We start from the raw sequence: 23115 nt of genomic DNA on the forward strand, positions 1-23115 counted from the left end.
TATGGTACCATATGTAGTGGTTGGAGATCTATTCTTTTTAGTATCTCCTCCGCAAAACTTTTGATCTCAAATCCTAATCAACATTTTTGTCAGTTCAAACGCCCAAAATTCCCTAAATACATGCGTTTTTTGGAAAAAAATTGTTTCAATATACACAGGCTGAGGGTATATCTCTGTCGGCAAAGCCGACTGATACTTTTTTACTTGTTAAGAGTAAAAATATCCTAACACAAATTATGAACTTACTTTGTTAAATTTCCACAACTTATCTAAGTTTCCCCAATGATAGATATTCCATGCATTTTGAAACTTTCAGTTGCTATTTATTAATTGTTTCATGTTCCGATAACACTTTGGCTGCCTCTATAATGCGTGTTGCATTTTCAAAACAATTACTTAAGAATAGAATTGCGATAAAATAATATTAGTGATAAAAAACGCTTGCATTACTCAGAATATGTATGTACATATATTTCTTCAATTTACAAAACAACAAATGTAAACAAGTTTTGACCAAGATAATGAAACAACATCGTAGGAGGAATGCGATTAATGTACGATCTTTGGGTCAATGTTGGTGGCTTGCGTATTTAATGTTATAAAAGATTACAACAAATTATCACAAAAAAATTTACAAATTCACAGGGGTCATAAGCTGTATGAAAGAACTTGCATATTTATTTTTCTAGCATATTTTATTTTTTGAAATTCTTTTAATTTTTGTAATTGGCTTTTAAGTTATCAAACTCGTTGCAGCGTAGAATAACAAACATTGAAAACAACAACAGTTTTTAGATATAATTCAAGAGTGTATTAATAAATTAACGATTATACCCTCTGAACGTCCATCAAAAATCCTCTCAAATTTTCACAAAAGTCCTTAAAAATTACATACAAATCTACGCCACAAACACCCACTGAAAAAAATATTCTTAAAAGTCCCGAAAGTTATTGCCATGAGTTCTTCAAACCAAATTGCATAAAAAAATCTCTTTAAAGGCAGACCACAAATATTGTCCCCATAGTCCTTCAGACGGTTATACTAAATATGTTTTATTCTTTTAATACTCCAAAATTTCTCTTTTATTTTTATTTCGCAATTTAGCTCGTGCGTCAATACACTTGAGGTGTTTTTTTTTTTTTTTGCAAAAAGAAGTAAACAATAAAAACTTCATCTAATCGGTCATCATTGATACTAATCTTATCTTTTCAATATTTCCATAATCAATGTAGTTGAAATATTTTTATGAACTAAATTTACATATCAGCCAGCACTCAAGGTGCTTTTTTTAAAAATAGTCCCAAGGGGTCTGCTATAAAAACAAATATCTTCAGCGATTAGGATTATACTTTCTTCAGGGTAATCTTGAGTTGCACCACCACACATATCACCTAGAGAGTGTAGAATAAATTTTGGCATGTTATTTTTACGACAATTCAATGGCTAATTATTAGATTAGCGTTATGCTAATTTATTGATTGCAATGAATTTATAGCTCTGACTACATTTTTTTGTGATTATAATCTGTACATGCTTCGAAGCACCCTAAATTCGATCAAAAGTATTTAGGAAATGTGTGACACAAATTAAGAAATTTTTGACGATTTTAGCAACTACTAAAGATACAACAAACTGACCATCCTACGACGCACAGTGTCACGACAACGACCAAAAATGGGTTTTAACAAAGCGTTTTGCGGTGTCGAATAAGTTTGAAAATGAATGGACCGATCACCGTATTTATTTTGGGGGCTTATTAGGTACCTAATAATCTTATTTTTAAACGAGGGAATTTAAAAAATATTAATTAAAATATGGAGAACAGTCAAAGTCGAAATTTCGATTAAAAAAAAAAACAAGTAAAAACGTATCGGTCGGCTTTGCCGACAGAGATATACCCTCAGCCTGTGTGGATTGAAATAAATTTTTTCCAAAAAAAAAAAAAGAAATGTATGGACGTATGAACTGACAGAAATATGGATTGGATTAAAGCTCAAAAATTTGCGGGGGATATCGATAGATAGGGCTTTTGTACCATACTCGCATACGAAAAGCATAATATCGGATCACTAGGGAAACCTTCAGTAAAAATGTCCAAAGGATCCTCGAACAGACCCTCAACTACAAAAATGTGTTGAACATTTGTATGAGTGGTACCCCAAGTATTGCACCCATAGGGCCCAAATTTGAACATAAACTAAGCTTGGACAAAAAATTTCGTGATCGAAAATTTGGACCAAATCGGGTGCTACGTTTGTGAGATATTGCGCTTATCATTTTAGCAAATATTTTCAAACATTTGTGGGAGAGATACCGGAAACATTGGACCTATAAGCACTATCATCGAATTTCATCTAATATTCGAAGAAATATTACGATATCCAAAGTGTGGACGAACGCAGTACTCGGTTCGAGCTCTACAACTTTCGGGCTGTTTTCTCAAGAAGTATGGACTTGCCCCCAAAAAACGTTTACTGTCGTAATAGAGATAGAGAATGCAAGATGCGTCAACAAAAATCAAAGTGATTCGAGAACAGGCCTTAAAGTGAATTTATCCAAAATTTTGTGTGGGAGGTACCCGAAGGACTGAACAAAACCAATATAGTCCATATTCGAACCTGATCTATATCTGGCAAAGATATTAGGATGTGTAAAGTATGGACCAAATCGCTCACACCCATCCAGAGTTATCGTGCGCACAATTTTTCCGAACATTTTTGAACTTTTTGGGGGAGGTACTTGAAGGTGTGGACCGATATGGCTTATATTCGAACTTAAACTAAGTTTGCATAAAAAATTACGACCGACAACATTTTGGACCGACTCATTAGATCCGTTCAAGAGTTATCTTTCGCTCCAACCACTACACACGGTGTCATATAGGTTTTTTTTGCACCTTTAAGGCTAGTTTCTCAGGAAGTGTGGACTTGCCCCTGATGAAACTTGTACCGTCGTATGGGGGGCAGGGAATACAAGTTGCTACAACAAAAATCAAAGCGATTAGAGAGCAGGTCCTAAACTGAACTTTTCCGAAATTTTGTGTGGGAGGTACCCGAAGGAGTGGACCTATTGAGACCATATTGGAACCTCACATTACTCTTGTAGAAAGTTTACGCTATACAAATTATGGACCAAATCGGTCACTCCCTTCAAGAGTTATCGTGCGCACAAATTTTCCGAACATTTTCGAACTTTTGTGGGGGAGGTACCGGAAGGAGTTGACCGATGTAGCTCATCTTCGAACTTAAACTAAGTTTGGGCAAAATATTACGAAAGCCAAAATTTGAACTGAATCGGTTCATCCGTTCGAGAGTTATCGTGCGCTCCAGCCAGCAGGACAGACAGACAGACGGACGGACATGGCTAGATCGACTCCAAATTGTCTGAAACACATTTCGTCCAAACATACTTGGGGTCTAAAACCATTATTTCGATGAGGCACATTTTCATCGTATCAAAGTGTATATACCCTCCTTAGCCTAAAGGCTGAGGGTATAATTAGTAGATTCTTGCAGTTCTGGAACAGACGACCAATTGATGTATTCAATAAGTCCCCAAAAATATATGAAGACTGAACACAAAATTTCAGTCATTTCGGATGGATAAAATATGGCAAAAACCTTCAAAAAACGAAAATCGGGCGGTACCGTTCTTTGGGGGTAGTATCAAAACCTGGACTGGACCTATGTCCATGATTTTTATCAGACAATTTTTTGTCCACTGGAAACGCTCAATGCAAAAATTCAGACAATTTGGTCGAGAAACTTGGTAAAATCTCACCGCCGGGAATAACAATCTTGGCGTGATGCGGGGGCTAGATGTCACAATCCTCTCTTTTAACTTCTTGTAGTGTTGAACTGGGAGGCTGTGATCGACCAAAGGTTATCCAGTCTCTGTCACGCACCAACACAGTGCGCTCGAAACTCATAGTGCATCTCTGGACTGAGTGACACATATTTGGTAGCGATCTCCTACCAAAGTAATGGTGAGATCCCCTAACACCGGGGTGTAATGCGACCTCGTGCCTATCGGTGTTCCAAGGTTTGCAGTTAGGGTAGCAACTGTATTCGAACGGAGCCTCGCTTGATACCTGGGCACCTCAGCGAGTAGTTAGCGCCCTAGTCATGGTAGTGGAGGGCTATGCCATGGCTCTCCTCAGTTCCCCCATAAACTCATATTCTTATGGATACTCCAATTCCGATTCACCCTCATCATCGACCATTGCTATGCACCCGGACAATGTTGCACCTCGTGCGAATACCCAATCCCTGGGCGGGGACGTCAAGAGAACGACACTGGACAGTGTTAGCGACGCCATAAATAAGCAGAGCAGGGAATTGCTCGAGCTCCTGAGGGACAACGAGAGTCTCCTACTAAGTCAGAAGAGCCCCTCTCCATTGGACTGGGAGAGTTGGGAGGATGATGAGATGGATATTACAATTATCCCATCTCAATCATCCATCGCTACTCTCTCTTGTGCCCTGGAGAGCTCCAACCTTACGGTCGGGGATCCTGATCCCTCAGGGGCTGAAGTGTCGGTCGGCTCCGACAAACCTCCCCTAAACAGGCAGGATGCCTTGGTGAAGGATGCTGTGGAGGAGGCCTCCCCCATGTCTCCCTCAATCAAAGCTAATAGATCTCGGCAGAAGAAGGATAGATACAATTACCGTAGAGCTATTTTCTACTGTCAGAGGTTTATTGGCAAAGACCCCCTCCGATGTGACCCAGTCGGAATTTAGGGAAATTGGCCTGAAGATCCGATTTGTGAGGCGTTTCGAACGGAAATACCCTCACATTGAAAAGATCTTCTTGCCAATTGACAAAATTCCGACCCCTGTCGAGGCTGCAGTCTCCAGCCCAGCGGCTGAGACAAGGGCAACCTCTACAGGGAATAATGCAAATCCGGTTGTGTCAAACTGCTCGAGCCCTTTGCGGACGTCTTTGACGACCGCGGTAGGATCGAGCAGGTTGGCTCCACTGGCCCCGAAGACGACGGAACGTAAGGGAAACACTGGTGTAATCCCTTCCGTTTCGAAGTTGGCGCAGGGAAGGTTGCAGCCACAAGCTAGACAGCCACCAAAGGTACCGCCTATGTCGACTGTCTCGTCGGTGGCTGCCATCGAACCTGCCGGGGTAAAGAAAGGTGCAGATCTAGTAGGGGCGACTGTGCAGAGGACTGGGCAACAGACCACTGTAAAGCCATCGTCACCTACTAGACCTCACTCTTCTGATGTAAAGGGCGGTGCTGGCACTGTGAAAGGCCATGGGGTGGTGGCGGGATATGGACCATCGACTTCTAAACAGAGCGGGCACTCAAGGACATCTGCGCAGGAATGCGTTAAGAGGGTCAGGTCCTCTGAGGATCCGCATCCTGCTGCCAAGAGGGTGGTGGATCGTCGTCCTATTAACCAAATGGACCCGCACTCACAGGGGACCGGTCATATGAAGACAGTAGGGGCTCAACCGGGGAAGGTCTTCAAATGACAGGACACCGAAGCCAGCGAGCCTAGAAGGGGTGATCGCCCCGGAGAATCTCCGAGTGGCGGTCATCGATAAGGCTGATCTAGATGGGAGGATCAGCGACACACACTGGATCGCAGTGGAACGCCTTCTCAGGAAGGCCATCAGAAAGACCGGCTTCGGCAGGGCGGTTATCCAAAGGGGAATCAGAATCTATTGTCAGGATGAGGAGTCGAGATACTTCCTCATCCAGTTAATAGAGGGTGCTGGTGACCTCTGGGCGGCTGCAGGCTGGCTGCTGTCCCTGTTGATGAGATACCCCAGAGGATCGTAGCCACAACGTGGGTGCCTCCTCCTGACTCTGATGCAGGGGAAGTAGTCAAAATGCTGAGGAAGCAGAACAGGGGTCTTTCTGTTGATGGCTGGAGGCTTCTCAAGCATTTTAAGGAGAGGGACGGCATGGTGATGCGATTCACCATTGATAGTGAGAGTGCGGACTACATCAGAGACTGTGGGGGAGTGCTGTTCTTTGGTTCTGGTGAACTTCGGTTCCGGTTCTCGAGGTCGCAGTAAGGTACTTCAGCAGCATGGCGTTCGGGTGCTGCAGATCAATCTGCATCATTGTAAGGCAGCGGCTGCTGAACTCCTTCTCTCCCTCACAGACTCTGCAGTAGATATTGCTTTGGTCCAGGAACCCTATTTATATAAAAATAGGGTTTCTAAACTAAACTGGCGAAGACTAAATACCAAATATCAGCTACATCGGTTGGATAAAGTGAATACATCCTACAAAATACCGAAAATTAGCGGTACCGTTCTATGGGGGGCTGTATCAAAACGTGAACCTATGCCCATGATTTTTATCAGACATTTTTTTTGTCCACTGGGAACACTCAAATCAAAAATTCAGACAATTTGGTCGAGAAACTTAGGTAAAATCTTCAAAATACTGAAAATCGGGAGGTACCGTTATATGGGTTCTATAACAAAACTTGGATCAATGTCCGTAATTTTTATCAAGAAAGTTTTTTTGTCAACTGAGAGCCCTGCACCTCAAAATTCAGCTAATTATTTGGTCGATAAATTTATCTAAAATATTAATTCCTAATTTGTTACCCTCTACACTGTCAGCCAACCAACTCCATCTATTTTTGAACTCGCAACATAGCACACCGGCGGATTTTAAATTTTTTGCCCACAGAAACACCAGAATTTTCGTAGAATCCAAAACATAATTTAAATAATTCCAAACGCTTTTTTGCAATACCTAAAAAATAATAATAAAACATGTTATTCTTATATTTTCAGATGCTTATATAGAGAAATACGCTTTTCAACGAATCGGGTTCCTTGCTATTCATAGCAATTCATATTTGAACTCATTACAACTTTTTTTAAATTCCTGAAAAGTTAACATTGCTGCAAAATGTGTTGCAATTGCTGCAGTGTTACACAACGCAAGGCCTGGGTATATGGCTTGGGTACCATTACCGCCGCCCTTGGCATCTTGTTAATTGTTATGTGGCCAACCTGGGCAGAATCACTTAAGAATAATGTAAGTTAACTCCCAATAATCATCATTCCACATATAGTTAATATTTATCAACATTTTTCTTTCTATTTAGAATTTAGTTTTGGTTAAAGGCAGTGAAAGTTATGAAAGTTGGATTGAAGCGCCCATTCCTATTTATCTTAGTTTCTATATGTTTAATTGGACAAATCCCGAAGAAGTGCACAATCCCAATGTGAAACCAGATTTTGTGGAATTGGGTCCCTATGTATATTTGGAGAAACATTTGAAAGAGAATGTTACACATCACGACAATGGTACGGTGACTTACTTTGAAAGACGTACCTGGTTCTTTGATGCCGAAAGATCGAATGGTACTGAAGATGATTTGATAACCACAGCCCATCCCATTACTGCGGTAAGTTTTACATTTTAAAGTTTTTTTTATTTCTAAAACAATAATAATAAAATATCCATACCTTTCAGACTGTTGCCGATGAAATGCGCCACTCAAATAAATTGATCAAGAAAGTTATTAACTTCATGTTGAATCGTGAAGGTGGCAGCCTATATACCACAAAGAAGGCTGGTGATTGGATTTTCCATGGCTACGAGGATAGGCTAATTGATTTCCTAAACCTTTTCAATACATCCAAAATTAACATCCCCTACACGAAATTCGCCTGGTTGGCCGATCGTAATCAATCTTTGGAATATGATGGTTCTTTCACCATTTACACGGGTGAAGATGATCTTTCGAAATTGGGCTATTTGACACACTGGAATAATCGCAACGAAACTGGTTGGTATCCGGCACCATGTGGCACTGTTAACGGTACCACCGGTGATTCTTTCCCACCAAATCTAAACACAACTGAAGAATTGACCTTGTTCGTAACCGACACCTGTCGTTTTATGAATTTGAAACCTAATGGAACACTTGAAAGATTCGGTTTGGTCGCAACAGAATGGGTTGGTACTGAAGAAACTATGGATTCGGGTGAAAATTATCCCAATCAACAGTGTTTCTGTAACCCCAACCATGAAGTTTGTCCCAAAACTGGTGTAGTCGATTGTAAGAAGTGTCGTGATAATGCTCCCATTTATGCCTCATTCCCTCACTTCTATATGGCTGATGAATCGTATAGAAATGCTGTGACTGGCATGAATCCAGATTATGAGAAACACAGATTCCGTATTGCCGTAGAACCATTCACTGGCATTCCCTTGCAAATTGATGGACGTGTTCAAATCAATTTGAATATTCAACGTGATGATGATTATGAGTAAGTTTGAAAGTGCAATGATGTTAATGGAGGTTTTTGTATGTAATTTTGGTAAATATTTCTTTATTCTTTTAGCATCTACCGTAACATCAATGAATTCCTTATGCCCTTGTTCTGGTTCGAACAATCTGTACCATTGACTGAGGAATTTGCCAAAAAAGCTAAGGTAAGTTGAGTTCTATTTTCTTTAAAAAGAAGAAATACTTTTCACATATCAAATTTTATTTTTTAAAGTCCACATTTTGTGGTAACTTTGGGAAAACCTGCAAATCATCTAAAAATCCACGTTTTGTGGTCTCAGAGGGAGGACCTGAAATCTTTTAACATTCCACGTTTTGTGGTCTCTTAGTGAGGACCTAAAAATCTTTTAAAAACCCTGTTTTGTGGTATCTTGGGAAGGACTTTTGTGGTCTCTTAGGGAGGGCCTTGACATCCTTTAAAAATCCCCGCTTTGTGTTCTGTTAGAGAGGACCTAAAAATATTTTAAATATCCACGTTTTGTGGTCTCTTGGAGGACCTAATTTTTTTTTTAAAAATCCACGGTTTGTTGTTTCTTAGAGAAGAACTAAAAATCTTTTAAAAATCCACGGTTTGTGGTCACTTAGGGAGGACCTAAAAATCATGTAAAAATCTGCGTTTAGTTGTCTCTTTAGGAGGACCTAAAAATCATGTAAAAATTTGCGTTTAGTTGTCTCTTTAGGAGGACCTAAAATCATTTAAAATTCACGTTTTGTCTTAGGGAGGACAAAAAATTATTTTAAAAATTCAAATTTTTTGGTGTCTTAGGGAGGACCAAAAAAAAATTCAAAATTTTTGGTTTCTTAGGGAGGACCAAAAAATCTTTTAAAAATCCACGTTTTTTGGTCTTAGGGACCTCCTAAAAATCTTTTAAAAATCCACGTTTTTTGTCTAAAAATCTTTTAAAAATCCACGGTTTGTGGTCACTTAGGGAGGACCTAAAAATCATGTAAAAATCTGCGTTTAGTGGTCTCTTAAGGAGGACCTAAAATCATTTAAAATTCACGTTTTGTGGTGTCTTAGGGAGGACCTAAAAATCTTTTAAAAATCCACGTTTTTTGGTCTAAAAATCTTTTAAAAATCCACGTTTTTTGGTCTAAAAATCATTTAAAAATCCACGTTTTTTGGTCTAAAAATCTTTTAAAAATCCACGTTTTTTGGTCTAAAAATCTTTTAAAAATCCACGTTTTTTGGTCTAAAAATCTTTTAAAAATCCACGTTTTTTGGTCTAAAAATCTTTTAAAAATCCACGTTTTTTGGCCTAAAAATCTTTTGAAAATCCACGTTTTTTGGTCTAAAAATCTTTTGAAAATCCACGTTTTTTGGTCTAAAAATCTTTTAAAAATCCACGTTTTTTGGTCTAAAAATCTTTTAAAAATCCACGTTTTTTGGTCTAAAAATCTTTTAAAAATCCACGTTTTTTGGACTAAAAATCTTTTAAAAATCCACGTTTTTTGGTCTAAAAATCTTTTAAAAATCCACGTTTTTTGGTCTAAAAATCTTTTAAAAATCCACGTTTTTGGTCTAAAAATCTTTTAAAAATCCACGTTTTTTGGTCTAAAAATCTTTAAAAATCCACGTTTTTTGGTCTTTAAGGGACCTCCTGAAAATCTTTTAAAAATCCACGTCTTTTGTTCTTTAAGGGACCTCCTAAAAATCTTTGAAAAATCCACGTTGTTTGGTCTTTAAGGGACTTCCTAAAAATCTTTTAATAATCCACTTTTTTGGTATTTTAGGGGACCTCCTAAAAATCTTTGAAAAATCCACGTTTTGTGGTCTCCTAGGGACCTGCTAAAAATCTTAAAAAATCACATTTTGTGGTAATTTGGGACCTCATAAAGTCTTTAAGGGACTTCCTTTTAATCTTTTAAAAATCCACGTTTTTGGTCTTTAAGGGACTTCCTAAAAATCTTTTAAAAATTCACGTTTTTCTTTATCCAAAAAATCTTTTAAAATCCACGTTTTATGGTGTCTTAGGGACCTGCTAAATATTTTTAAAAAATCCACATTTTGTTACCTCTTAGGGACCTGCTAAAATTCTTTAAAAAAACCCACGAAAAAATCTTTGAGAAATCCACGTTTTGTGGTCTCTTAGAGACCTGCTAAAAATTAAAAAAAATCACATTTTGTGGTCATTTGTGGTCATTTTTAAAAATCTACGCTATTTGGTCTTTAAGGGACCTCCTAAAAACCTTTTAAAACCCCAGGTTTTTTGGTCTTTAAGGGACCTCCTAAAATCTTTTAAAAATCCACGCTTTTTCTTTCCACGTTTTTTGGTCTTTAAGGGACCTCCTAAAAATCTTTTAAGAATCCACGTTTTTTTTGTCTTTAAGAGACCTCCTAAAAATTCACGTTTTATGGTGTCTAGGGACCTGCTAAATATTTTTAAAAGATCCACATTTTCTTGGCTATTAGGGACCTGCTAAAATTCTTTAAAAAATCTACGAAGAAATCTTTGAAAAATCCACGATTTGAGGTCTCTTAGGGACCTGCAAAAAATCCTAGAAAAATTTACATTTTGTGGTAATTTGGAACCTCATAAAATCTTTGAGAAGTCCACGTTTTGTGGTCTCTTAGAGACCGCTAAAAATTAAAAAAAATCACATTTTGTGGTCATTTGGGACCTCATAAAAATCTTTTAAAAATCCACGCTTTTTGGTCTTTAAGGGACCTCCTAAAAATCTTTTAAAAATTCACGTTTTATGGTGTCTTAGGGACCTGCTAAAAATCCTAAAAAAATACACATTTTGTGGTAATTTGGGACCTCGTAAAAACTCCGCGTTTTTTGTCTTTAAGGGACCTCCTACAAATCTTTTGAAAATTCACGTTTTTTGGTCTTAAAGTGACCTCCTAAAATCTTTTAAAAGTCCACGTTTTTTTGTCTTTAAGGGACCTCCTAAAATCTTTTAAAAATCCACGTTTTTTGGTCTCCTACAAAATTGTAAATATCCACTTTTTTGGTCTTTATGAGACCTCCTAAAAATCCTTTTTTTGGTCTTTAAGGGACCTCTTAAAAATCTTTTAAAAATTCAGGTTTTGTATCTTTTAGGCACCTGCTAAAAATCTTTAAAAAAATCCACTTTTTGTTGTATTTTATGGACCTGCAAAAATCTTTAAAAATCCACGTTTTGTGGTCTCTTAGGGACCTGCTAAATACCATTATAAAATTCATGTGTTGTTGTCTCTTTTGTACCTCCTAAAAACCTTTAAAAAAATCCACGTTTTGTGGTCTTATTGGGACCTCCTAAAAATCGTTAAAAAAAATCCCCATTTTGTGGTCTTCTTGGGATTTCCTAAAATCCAAATTTTTTTGTCTTTTTGACACTTCTTAAAGTCTTTAAAATATCAAAGTTTTCTGGTCTCCTAGGGACCTGCTTAAAATATTAAAAAACACGTTTTCTGTTCTCTTAAAATTCATTCATATTTCACCTTCACATTATTTCATCATTTTCCAATTTTACAAAACTAATTCCCCATCCTTAATTTGTTCCCCTTTACAGCTCTTAATCAACTTGGAATCCTATGGCCGTTACTTTGGCATTGCCTTAACCTGTTTGGGTGGTATCTTCTTTATAACCGGCATCACACTTACATTGACAAAACGTTGGAAACGTTCTGCCAATGATGATGAAGATATGTTAACCAATTAAACAAAAAATCCATTCATCTTGTATTCTATTGAAGATGATTTGTTGATATATATTGTGGTATTTCTTTAAAAACAAAATCTATTTCTTAAGTTTCTCATCTTTACCTTCTCAAGTTGGTCCGGTACAAAAAAGTGTACACATAGTTGAATAAAACCTAAGTCAATGTGAAATTTTGTACATATTTAGTAATAAGTTCCATAGAAAATAACTCAATTATAAACGGAATTAAGTCTAAAACAAACCCCTATGCCTTCAAATGTGCAGTTTATAATAATATTAGTTATATTAACTGAAATGTTTCTATTTTCATGTTCTTATTATTAAAATACGGAATCACCTGTTTGTGATAGTTTATAGTCGTTAATAATAATATTGTAAATATCCTTTAGTTATAACAAAAAACAAATCAAAAAATAAAATTGCGATATATAAAAAAGACAAATAAAATTTACAATGGAAAATAATAACTTGTCGGGTGTTTTGAATTAAAAAAAAACACAGGGCTTGTGGTTTGGTGAGGCCTCCTAAAAATCTTTTAAAAATTCACTTTTTTGGACTTTATGGCCCCTCCTAAAAATCTTTTAAAAATCCACATTCTGTGGTCTCTTAAGGAGGACCTAAAATCATTCAAAAATTCACGTTTTGTGGTTTCTTAGAGAGGACCTAAAAATCTTTTAAAAATCCACGGTTTGTGGTCTCTTAGGGACCTGCTAAAAATCTTGAAAACATCACATTTGTCGTAATTTGGGACCTCATAAAAATCTTTTAAAAATCGACGTGTTTTTGGTCTTTAAGGGACCTCCTAAAAATCTTTTAAAAATCTACGTTTTTTGGTCTTTAAGGGTCCTTTTAAAAATCTTAAAAATCCACGTTTTTCGGCCTTTAAGGGACATCCTAAAAATCTTTTAAAAATTAACGTCTTGTGATGTCATAGGGACCTGCTAAATATTTTTAAAAAATCCACATTTTTATTTATTTATTTATTTATTTCAATTTTCATGTGCCCAGTCTTTCGACCTTAAGGCTGTATACTAAAGTATAATGTTCAATTTAATATTATATAAAATAGCTTAAATATAACAAGGGAGGGATATTAGAACTACTCAAAAAAATAAATAAATAAATAAAAAAATAATAATTACTATGTATAAAAAAGGGCGCAGTAATTATAAAATAAAAAATGTAAATAAAAGACATTTTGATTAATTGAATTTTGATACTCCAAGAATGGAAAGGATTTTAAACTACTCCAAAAGAAATACATCATTTATAATAAGAGCAATATAAATATGTATAAATAATATTAAATTTTTTATTTTTTTGTTTAATGAGAATTTCAAAAACAAATATTTTATGAAAACATTATTAAATGAAAAGTAAGAATTTGAACTACTCTTGTTGTCTCTTAGGGACCTGCTAAAATTTTTTAAAAAAATTCACAAAAAAATCTTTGAAAAATCCACGTTTTGTGGTATCTTAGGGACCTGCAAAAAATCCCAAAAGAATCACATTTTGTGATAATTTAGGACCTCATAAAAATCTTTTAAAAATCCACGTGTTTTGATCTTAAAGGGATCTCTTAAAAATCCACTATTTGTTGTATTTTAGGGAAAATCCATTTCATGGTATTGAATATCCTTATTGAATTAATACCACGAGGCCAACAATCGTTGTTTTGAATTCAGATTTTATTTTAGAACTAACTTGAAAAATATAAAAAGTATACACATAGACTTCTGAAGTATAGAATACAAAACTCAAATCGTTATTGATGTAATTTAAACAAGTGAATGTTTAAGTAAAGAACAACAAAGTGTTTCAAAGTATTCAACACTCCTCCTCATTCACTTTAAATTGCATTTTTGACAAAGAGTTTTATATTTCGGCCTTGGTAACGGTTTTGTTAAAATGTCAGCAATCATTTCTTCTGTAGGACAGTAGCTGCATGTAATGATCCCTTTCTTAACATAAACCTTTGTTAATTTATACTTGGTATCCATGTGTTTTGTTTTGAAAGAAAACTTATCATCATTCACCAAGCGAAAACAGCTTTGATTGTCATTAAAAATGGGTGTTGGTTGATTAACTGGTCGCCCTATAACATCCAATATTTGTCTAATCCATTTAACTTCTTTAGCTGCTTCGGAAAGTGAAATATACTCCGCTTCACAAGTGGAAGATGCTTAATTCAATTATGGTCTACAAAACATTAAATGGAGATGTACCATCAGACTTCCTTGTTGCATCAGTTAAAATAAATGTTCCATTTAGACAATCTAGATTTTATAAATTTTTATACACTAATTTTAATCGTACTAACTATTCGTCTAGTGAACCTATGTCTAGTGACACGATCCCCACGTTATGGGGAGGTCGCCCCCTCGGTCGGCAGGGGCGGGTAAGTGTGGCCTTGGGAACGTTCGAAAAAAAAGATGCTACTAAAGTTTGCGTTTGACATGACCATCCAATTGTACCACCATTGTAGAAAACTATTCTTCCGCTATTTGATTTTCTATCTGTGCGTTCTTCAGCCCAATTTGCATCCGCGTATCCACGGGCGTTTCGTAGAATGTATTGTCTGCACTTGAGTTATTGATACCTTCTGGCGTTTCTGAGAGTGTTCTGTTCTCACTTGAATTATTGATTGCACTTTCATTCAAGAAACTTGAATCAGATTTCTCCTCCTCAATCAATAATTGATTATTTAACTGATAAAGAAACAGATACTTCATCTGCTTCAGCCTTTACGATATCTGTAAAAATTACATCTCTACTAATAGTTACCTTATTAGTTGAGAGATTATAACATCGAAATGCCTTTGATTTACAAGCATAGCCAATAAATATCATTTCAGTGGCCTTTATGTCAAGCTTTCGCCTTTTCTCGTCTGGGATATGGACATAACACTTTGAACCAAAGATATGAAAATTTTCCAAATTAGGCTTTATACCATACCACAATTCCAACGGTGTTAAATTCGTTGTTCCAGTGAAAACCCGATTCTGAATATAATTGGCCGTTGAAATCGCCTCTCCCCAGTAGGTATTCGGCAATTGTGCTTCAATTAACAGACACCTAGCCATTTCCATCAACGTTCTGTTTTTCCGTTCGGCCTTGCCAATTTGTTGAGGAGAATACGGAGCTGTAAGTTGATGTTCTATTTCTTCAGACTTCAAGAAAACTTGAAAACTTTTTCCAATATATTCGCCTCCTCTGTCTGAACGTATTTTCTTAGGAGTACGACCGAAACTTGTTCGACAAAACATCACAAAATCCTTAAACGTTTGCTCCACTTCTGACTTTCGCGATATCAGCCTTATTGCAGTAAACCCAGAATAATCATCAATAAAGGTTACTACATACCGCTTTCCAGATGGTGTGACTGTTTGCATAGGCCCACAAACATCACTGTGAATCAAATCCAAAGGAGGTGATGATTTTGTTAATGACTTTTTTGGAAATGGAAGTCTTGTTAGCTTGCCCTTCACACATGTTTCACATACTTCTTTGATTCCACATTCAACCAATTTGAGATTTTCCGCTAAATTGCACTTAAACATTTTCCTTATGGCCTCCGGATTACGATGGCCTAGTTTTCGGTGCCATTGGTGTATACAATGCTCATTATGCTGCAATACCGCATTCACCATGTCCGGTTGACGCAAAATATACATATCGCCATCAATATCTGCTAATCCGATATTTGTAACTCCAACATTGATACAACACTTATTTTTCTTAAAAGATATTTCATACCCGTACTTAGTAAGTGACGGAGCATAGAGCACTTCTTTGACCTCCAATGTACGTTCATTGCCAAATTCATCTATTGCCTTTATATCACCTGATCCAATGCCTTTAATAGACACACAATCGCCTTTTGCCAACTCAATTGAACTCTTGTAATTTTCATCCCAATTATTAAAGAAATTTTTGTCGCTTACAGCATGGCGAGTTGCTCCTGAATCCACCAACCATGTACATTTCTTGTTCTTACCAAATTTAAATAAAAATGCATCCGGCATATTTTCGGTATTTCCAATTTCTTCAACTGTATTGATCTTGTTTCCATTCCTGGCACTGCCTTGCTTATTCTTCCAGCTTTTGTATTTCATGCAGTTTTTCTTCTGATGACCAGGTTTCTTGCAGAAATAGCACACAGTTTCTGTTTTAGATGTTGCCTTCATAATCACATCATTTCCACAATTACCAGAATGTACACGCCTTTCGTATTCTGCAATCACTCTCTGCTGCACAAAAGCAAATGTGACTTCTTCCTCCTTACGAGATTCCAACGAAGTTATGAGGGTATCATAACCTTCGGGAAAACTACTCAGAACCATTGCCGCGCTCCATTTATCGGACAAAGCTTCCTCACCGACATCTCTCAATTTCGTAAAAAGGTCATTCATTGCATTTATATGGGCAACAGCATCGCACCCTTCTTCAAGCTTTAAACTGCAAATAGATCTCATTAGGTAAACCTTATTAGTGAGCGTGTTTCTTTCGTGATATTCTTTGAGGGCGTTCCATGTATCCTTGGCAGTCTTCATATTCCGTATACGTCCTAATTGGTCATCCATGACAAGCAAACCTATGGTTCCCCTTGCTTCATCATCCTTAGCGTCCCATTCGTCAAGCTGAGTCTGGTTGCTGATTTCATTATTTTGTCCGCGCTTTGGTTCCGGACGAGATCCTTCGATAACCAGCTTCCATAAATTATGCTTACGTAGGAGAAGCTCCATTTTAAATTTCCAATTAGCGTAGTTGTCATTATTCAGCTTTGAAAATTTTGGTTTATCGTCCGCCATGTTAAGTTTCTATCCTTGAATATCCTTTCTGTTTGAAATTCTTTATAAAAGTCTTGAAAATCCTTATGAATATTTTGAAAATTCTTAGGAATATTCTTAAAAGTTCTTGAATTATAAATTCCTTTGGAAAATTGATTCCTTATTGTTTTCTTTAATATTCTTTAACTGACTCCGTATAGTACCCTTTTTATCCATTTCGATCTCCTTAAACGTGGAATATTTTGAAAATAGGCCCATAACCTATTGAATATTCTTATTGAATTAATACCACGAGGCCAACAATCGTTGTTTTGAATTCAGATTTTATTTTAGAACCAACTTGAAAAATATAAAAAGTATAAAGTATACACATAGACTTGTGAAGTATAGAATACAAAACTCAAATCGTTATTGATGTAATTTAAACAAGTGAATGTTTTAGTAAAGAACAACAAAGTGTTTCAAACTATTCAACACATGATTGGTTCATATTTTGTAGAACCTGAAATTTTTTAAAATTCCACGTTTTGTGGTCTCTTAGTGAGGACCTAAAAATCCTCGTTGTGTGGTCTCTTAGGGAGGACCTAAAAATCTTTTAAAAATCATCCTTTTGTGGTCTCTTAGTGAGGACCTAAAAATCTTTTAAAAATCCTCGTTTTGTGGTCTCTTATGAGGGACCTAAAAATCTTTTTTTTCTTCTGAAAGGGCGCATCTTGAGAAACTCTCTGTAATTTTTGTTGTTAAAAAATATTAGCTCAAACAATTAAAAAATATTAGGTTCCGCCGGGTCGTACCTTTTTTGCAGGATTTTTGAGCTTTTGGGCCATTATCACAGGAAGTATTGACTTACTTCGAAAAAAATTGTACCCTCGTAAATGAGGCCGCTAGAATAACCTACTGAAAAAACAATCAAAACAATCCGAGACGAGCTCTTAAACTTCACTTTTTCCGAAATTTGTGTGGGAGGTAACCGAGGAGCTTTTAGGTCATTATCTCAGGAAGTATGGACTTGCGCAAGAAAAAAATTGTACATTCGTAAAGGTAGTCGCAAGGGCAGCCTACTGAAAAAAATTCCAAACGATCCGATAGGAGCTGTTAAACTTCACTTTATCCGAATTTTGTGCGGGAGGTATCCGATTAGGACCGATATAGTCCATATTCGAACCCGATCTATATCTGGAGACAATAATACGATATGCAAAGTTTGGACTAAATCGATTGTTCACACCATTTTACAGACAAATTTTGAAATTTGGTGGGGGGAGGTACCCTAAGGAGTGGACCGAAATAGTTCATATTCGAACCCGATCTACATCTAGAAGGAATAATAAAATGTGCAAAGTTTGGACCAAGTCAATTACACCCTTCGAGAGTTATCGTTGACATCATTTTACAGAAAAAATTTGAACTTTTGTGGAGAAGGTATACTATATGGCCCATCTTTGGACTTAAATTAAGTTTGGACAAAATATTACTTACTTACTTAGTTGGCCCATTACAGAACATTTGTTCCATAGACCGAACTAAGAAAAGATCTCCATTCCTCTCTGTTTTTCGCTTGACTTTTTGGAATACCGCGCCTTTCCTTTTCTTCATCCACTTGTTTGCTCCATCGAAGCTTAGGCCTGCCGATTCTGCGTGCACCGCCATGTGGCATGTATTCATACGCCTTTTTAGCGGGTTCATCATCGCTCATTCTCATGATATGGCCTAGCCAACGCAATCGTTGCATCTCGATACGTTTAACTATATTCATGTCTTTGTATAGCTGATATAGCTCGTGGTTCATACGACGTCGATATTCACCGTCAACGCAAATCGGCCCGTAGATCTTTCGAAGAATTTTCCTCTCCAACACACCAAGCACTGCCTTATCTGCTTGCGCAAGTACCCATGCTTCGGAGCCATACATTAGCACGGGTAGTATCAGCGTTTTGTATAGTGTTATTTTTGTTTGACGAGATGTGGCTTTGTTTTTAAATTGCTTACTTAGACCATAGTAGCATCTGTTGGTCAATACAATTCTTCTTCTTATTTCACAACTGATGTTGTTTGTTGTGTTTATGGCAGTGCCGAGGTAGACGAAAATTTTAGGTACCAACTTTCACAGTTGGTCCGAGCTCTATGGACGCTTTGCGCGTCGACACCATCAATTTGGTCTTTTCGCCGTTTACCGCCAGACCCACTTTCGTAGATTCTGCTTCGACCTTCCTAAAGGTATCAGTTACTTCCTTTACTGATCGTCCCATGATGTCTATGTCATCAGCATAGGCAAGTAACATGTGGCTATTGGTGTAAATTGTGCAAAATATTACGATTGAACAAAATATTACGATACCCAAAATTTGGTTCGAATCGGTTGATCGCTTCTAGAGTTATCGTGCGCACCAACTAGACGGACATGGCTAAATCGACTCCAAATTGTCTAAAACTAATTTCGTCCAAACATACTTGGGGTCCAAAACCGTTATTTCTACGAGGCACATATTTGGTCGTATCAAAGTGTATATACCCTTTCTAGCCTAAAGGCTGAGGGTATAAAAATGTATTTCTTTAATCTGCTGTTGTTGTTGTAACAGTGTTTTATTATTATGTTTGTATGTTCGTTCTCCTGTTCAATCTGGCTCTGGGTCTATCTCCACTTCCAGGAAGGTGGCTACTTCGATGGGAGGTAACCACAGATCCACCGGAGTCAGATGAGTAGGCTTGGCGGGACAGTTGAATAGGTACTTAGTATCGTGCGGGCCCATGCCGCCTACTGGACAGATGTCTTGCACGGTGCGATCGATTCCCGCCCAATAGGAATTTAGGCGACTGCAATATCCCGAGCGTAATTGAGCCAAAACTACTCTGGTTTGTCGTGGCAGCTGACGCTCTTCAGCTGCGATAGATGGGGGATGTACTCCGATGACTGCATTCACACAATAATTGCTTATGGTCTTAGCAACTGTGTCCGTGTGAATGCTGTTTAAACCTGCCTGATATGCCTGTTGATCTAGAGGTTCTCTCCTATATTGTTGGACCGCCGTCTCTAGAGCATGAATATCCTTCTTGATATTCCTGGGTGTATCGGTGGCCTGCAGATGGTGATTGGGATGGCTCTCACGGTAACACCCGAGCAAATTCTGCAGGAAGAATCTTTGCCTCCTCATGTAGATGGTCCACTGTAGATTTGAGGAGGCACCCTGTTGCTGTTCTCAGACCCTGTTGCTGTTCTCAGGGCGGCGTTCTGACAAATTTGAATCTTATCCCACTGCGTCTCACATAAATTCGGGGGCCAAACTGGCGCCGCATAGCTTACCACAGAACGACCTATCGCTTTATACGTGGTCAATAAGGTTTCTTTATCTGTACCCCAAGTGCTGCCGGCTAGGGACTTGAAGACCTTGTTCCTACATTTCAGTTTATCGCAGATAGCTGTGGCATGCGAGGACGACGTGAAGGTGGAGTCGAATGTGACCCCTAGAATTTTGGTATCATCGACCCTGATATTCAACTCTCTTCTATACTGCGCCGTCCATGTGGCGAACAGAGTGGCCGTCGATTTAGTGGAGGATATCTGCATATTCCTCGCGTGGAAAAAGGTGGTAAGATCGGTTAAACAGGAGTTCAGTATCTTACAGATGTCATCAGGGTAGGTACCTGACGTCAGGATCGTACAATCATCCGCATACGTTCCGATATCAATGCCGTCTGGAGGGGGCGGAATACAGGAAAGGTAGAGGTTAAACAATTCCGGAGATAGCACCCGTCCTTGGGGAACTCTCTGTTTAACTCTACGGGGCATGGATTTCATGTTCCTGAATTTCACATACGACTGGCGACCACACATATGGTTGATTATCCAACGTTTCAGACTTGGCCGTAGGGTTGTCTGCTCGATGTCCCCGAACAGCATGGAGTGCTTGACAGTATCAAAGGATTTTGATAAGTCAAGCGCCACCATCACTGTTCTATCACACGTCCGCTCCTGGGTTGAGCGCTGTTGTCGTGCTGTGCTGCTTGCGCAATCCATGCTGATGATCGGCAACTTGATAGCTATTTCTAATGCTGGGGAGGACTAAGGCCTCAAGGGTCTTCGCTACAGGCGACAAAAGCGAAATCGGCATGTACGATTCACATTTGCTGGCATCCTTGCTAGTAGCGGGACCACCCTGCCCATTTTCCAGACTTCGGGAACAATAAGGGTGGCTAGCGACAACTTTAGTGAGATACTCCACACCCGGCTCATCCAGCTGTTTCAACATTACCATGGAAATTCCATTGGCCCCAACGCTTTGGATGATTTAGCGTTCCCGATGGCATTCGCAACATCATCCATTGTAAACTGTGGTGGTTCATCCTCGCAGGAAGAGATCTAATGCGACGTAACTCTCTTCTCTTTGCGCTGTCACTCTCGGGGTGCTCGACAAACTGTCGATTGAAGTAACTTGCACACCTCTTCGGGTCAGTCAACGTAACGTTGCGAAACGTGGCTGAGGTCCTATCTTTCCTTCTTCCAGGGTTCGAGAGTGACTTAACCGTTGCCCACAATTCACCTATACCGGCTCCAATGTTGCAACTCTTCAGATGATTTAACCACTTGTTCCGCTTATGTTCGCCGACCAGCCTGTTAACTTTCAGTGTCAGCTCCCTGACTCTGGGGTTGTCGGGGTTGGTTCGACGAAGCTCATCACGCTCATTTGCATTCCGTCGCCGTTGCTGGGAAATTTGGTCTTACTTCGGGTATTCGACCAGCAGGTATATGGCGAGCGGCTGCAGCATTGATGATGTCTCGGAACGTCCTTTCCGCTACCCGAACATAAGAAGGATTGGGCAATTCTCTGAAGCGGTGATTGGTGAACTCTCTGAAACTCGTCCAATCAGCTATCCCATGATTGACGAATGTGCGGCGTTCAGAGGTGATGAAATCGGGTGGTCTGCTGATGGAGACAATTATGGGCAGATGGTCTGATCCAAGGGAAATGACGGATTGCCAGGTGACGTCATTTGTCAGACCAGGTGACACGATGGTTATGTCTGGCGAACTGTGACACGCTCCTCTAATTCTGGTAGGGGCGTCCTCATTGACCGAGCAAAACGTAGAGCTATCAATCTGCTCAGCCAGGTCGTTTCCGAGGACCGAATGCCACATCCCATGATGCGCATTAAAGTCCCCCAGGACAAGAAGAAGCGGGCTAATGTCAGGCTTATAATCTGAGATACAGCTATTTCTCGGCGGAATGCATGCAGCAACATAGTCCCTATCGTAGTCCCTCGCGTGGGCAAGTCCAGAGCAACCCCTTAAATGCACCCACTCCTGACATCTATTGCATCTCACCGAAGATTGGATATGGGTGAAGATGCGGATGTGACAAACCGAGCACAAATATATTGGTCCTGGGTTTTCCTCCGTCCCGCCACGTACCAAAAAAATACGGAGCAGACATTCCGAGATATGCCGCTCCCAGAACAGAAAAACGAAACAAATACAAACACATGTATACTGAGGTGGCAGCCGCTGACCGGAACACTGATGTTGTGTGGTTCCGGGTTTATCCAGTACAGAGAACCCGCTGCCGTGGGATTGTCTTTAATCTGTTGGTACCTTTTATTGGGGCTATACCAAAACATAGACCTATGTTGACCATATTTTGTGGAGAAGTTTCGTGACCATTGAAAACCTCATGTGTCAAATTACAGCTAGATCGGTTAAAAATTGCAGCTAAAATCCTCAAAATACCGAAAATCGGGGCCGTACCGTAATATGGGGCCTATACCAAAACAAGGACCTATGTTAATGATTTTTGGTGGAGAAGTTTCGTGACCACTGAAAATCTCATGTGTCAAATTATAGCTAGATCGGTTAAAAATTGCAGCTAAAATCCTCAATATAACGAAAATCGGGGGTACCGTTATATGGGGGATATTCCAAAACATGGACCTATGTTAATGATTTTTGGTGGAGAAGTTTCGTGACCAGTGAAAACCTCAAGTGTCAAAAATTACAGCTTGTTCGGTTAAAAATTGTCGCTAAAATCCTCAAAATACCGAAAATCAAAGGGTACCGTTATATGGGGGCTATACCAAAACATGGACCTATGTTAGTGATTTTAGGTGGAGAAGTTTCGTGACCACTGAAAACCTCAAGTGTCAAATTACAGCTTGTTCGGTTAAAAATTGTCGCTAAAATCCTCAAAATACCGAAAATCAAGGGGTACTGTTATATGGGGGTATTCCATAACATGGTCCTATATTGACGATTTTTGGTGGAGAATTTTCGGGACCACTGAGAACCTCAAATTTCAAATTACAGCAAGTTTCGTCAAAATATTGTAGCTAAAATTCTCAAAATACCGAAAATCGGGGGTACCGTTATATGGGGGCTAATGCAAAACATGGACCTGTATTGACGATTTT

At 38.5% G+C, this 23115-nt stretch overlaps 1 protein-coding gene across 6 annotated transcripts in view; it reads left to right on the top strand.

The window, feature by feature from the left end:
* Positions 1-12392, top strand: part of crq (croquemort) — a 40572-nt gene extending 28180 nt beyond the window's left edge. For all 6 annotated transcript variants that reach the window (XM_073970436.1, XM_073970434.1, XM_073970437.1 and 3 more), the window contains 5 exons: positions 6770-7016; positions 7087-7389; positions 7458-8257; positions 8333-8423; positions 11776-12392. In XM_073970436.1, coding sequence (XP_073826537.1) covers positions 6888-7016; positions 7087-7389; positions 7458-8257; positions 8333-8423; positions 11776-11925 — 1473 coding nt within the window. In that variant the 5' untranslated portion in view covers positions 6770-6887 and the 3' untranslated portion in view covers positions 11926-12392. The remainder of the gene's footprint in view (positions 1-6769; positions 7017-7086; positions 7390-7457; positions 8258-8332; positions 8424-11775) is intronic.
* Positions 12393-23115: the final 10723 nt, after the last annotated feature.

Source organism: Musca autumnalis, unplaced genomic scaffold (genome assembly GCF_047663935.1).
Source record: "Musca autumnalis isolate F117 unplaced genomic scaffold, ASM4766393v1 scaffold_2, whole genome shotgun sequence".
Taxonomy (NCBI): Eukaryota; Metazoa; Arthropoda; class Insecta; order Diptera; family Muscidae; genus Musca; species Musca autumnalis.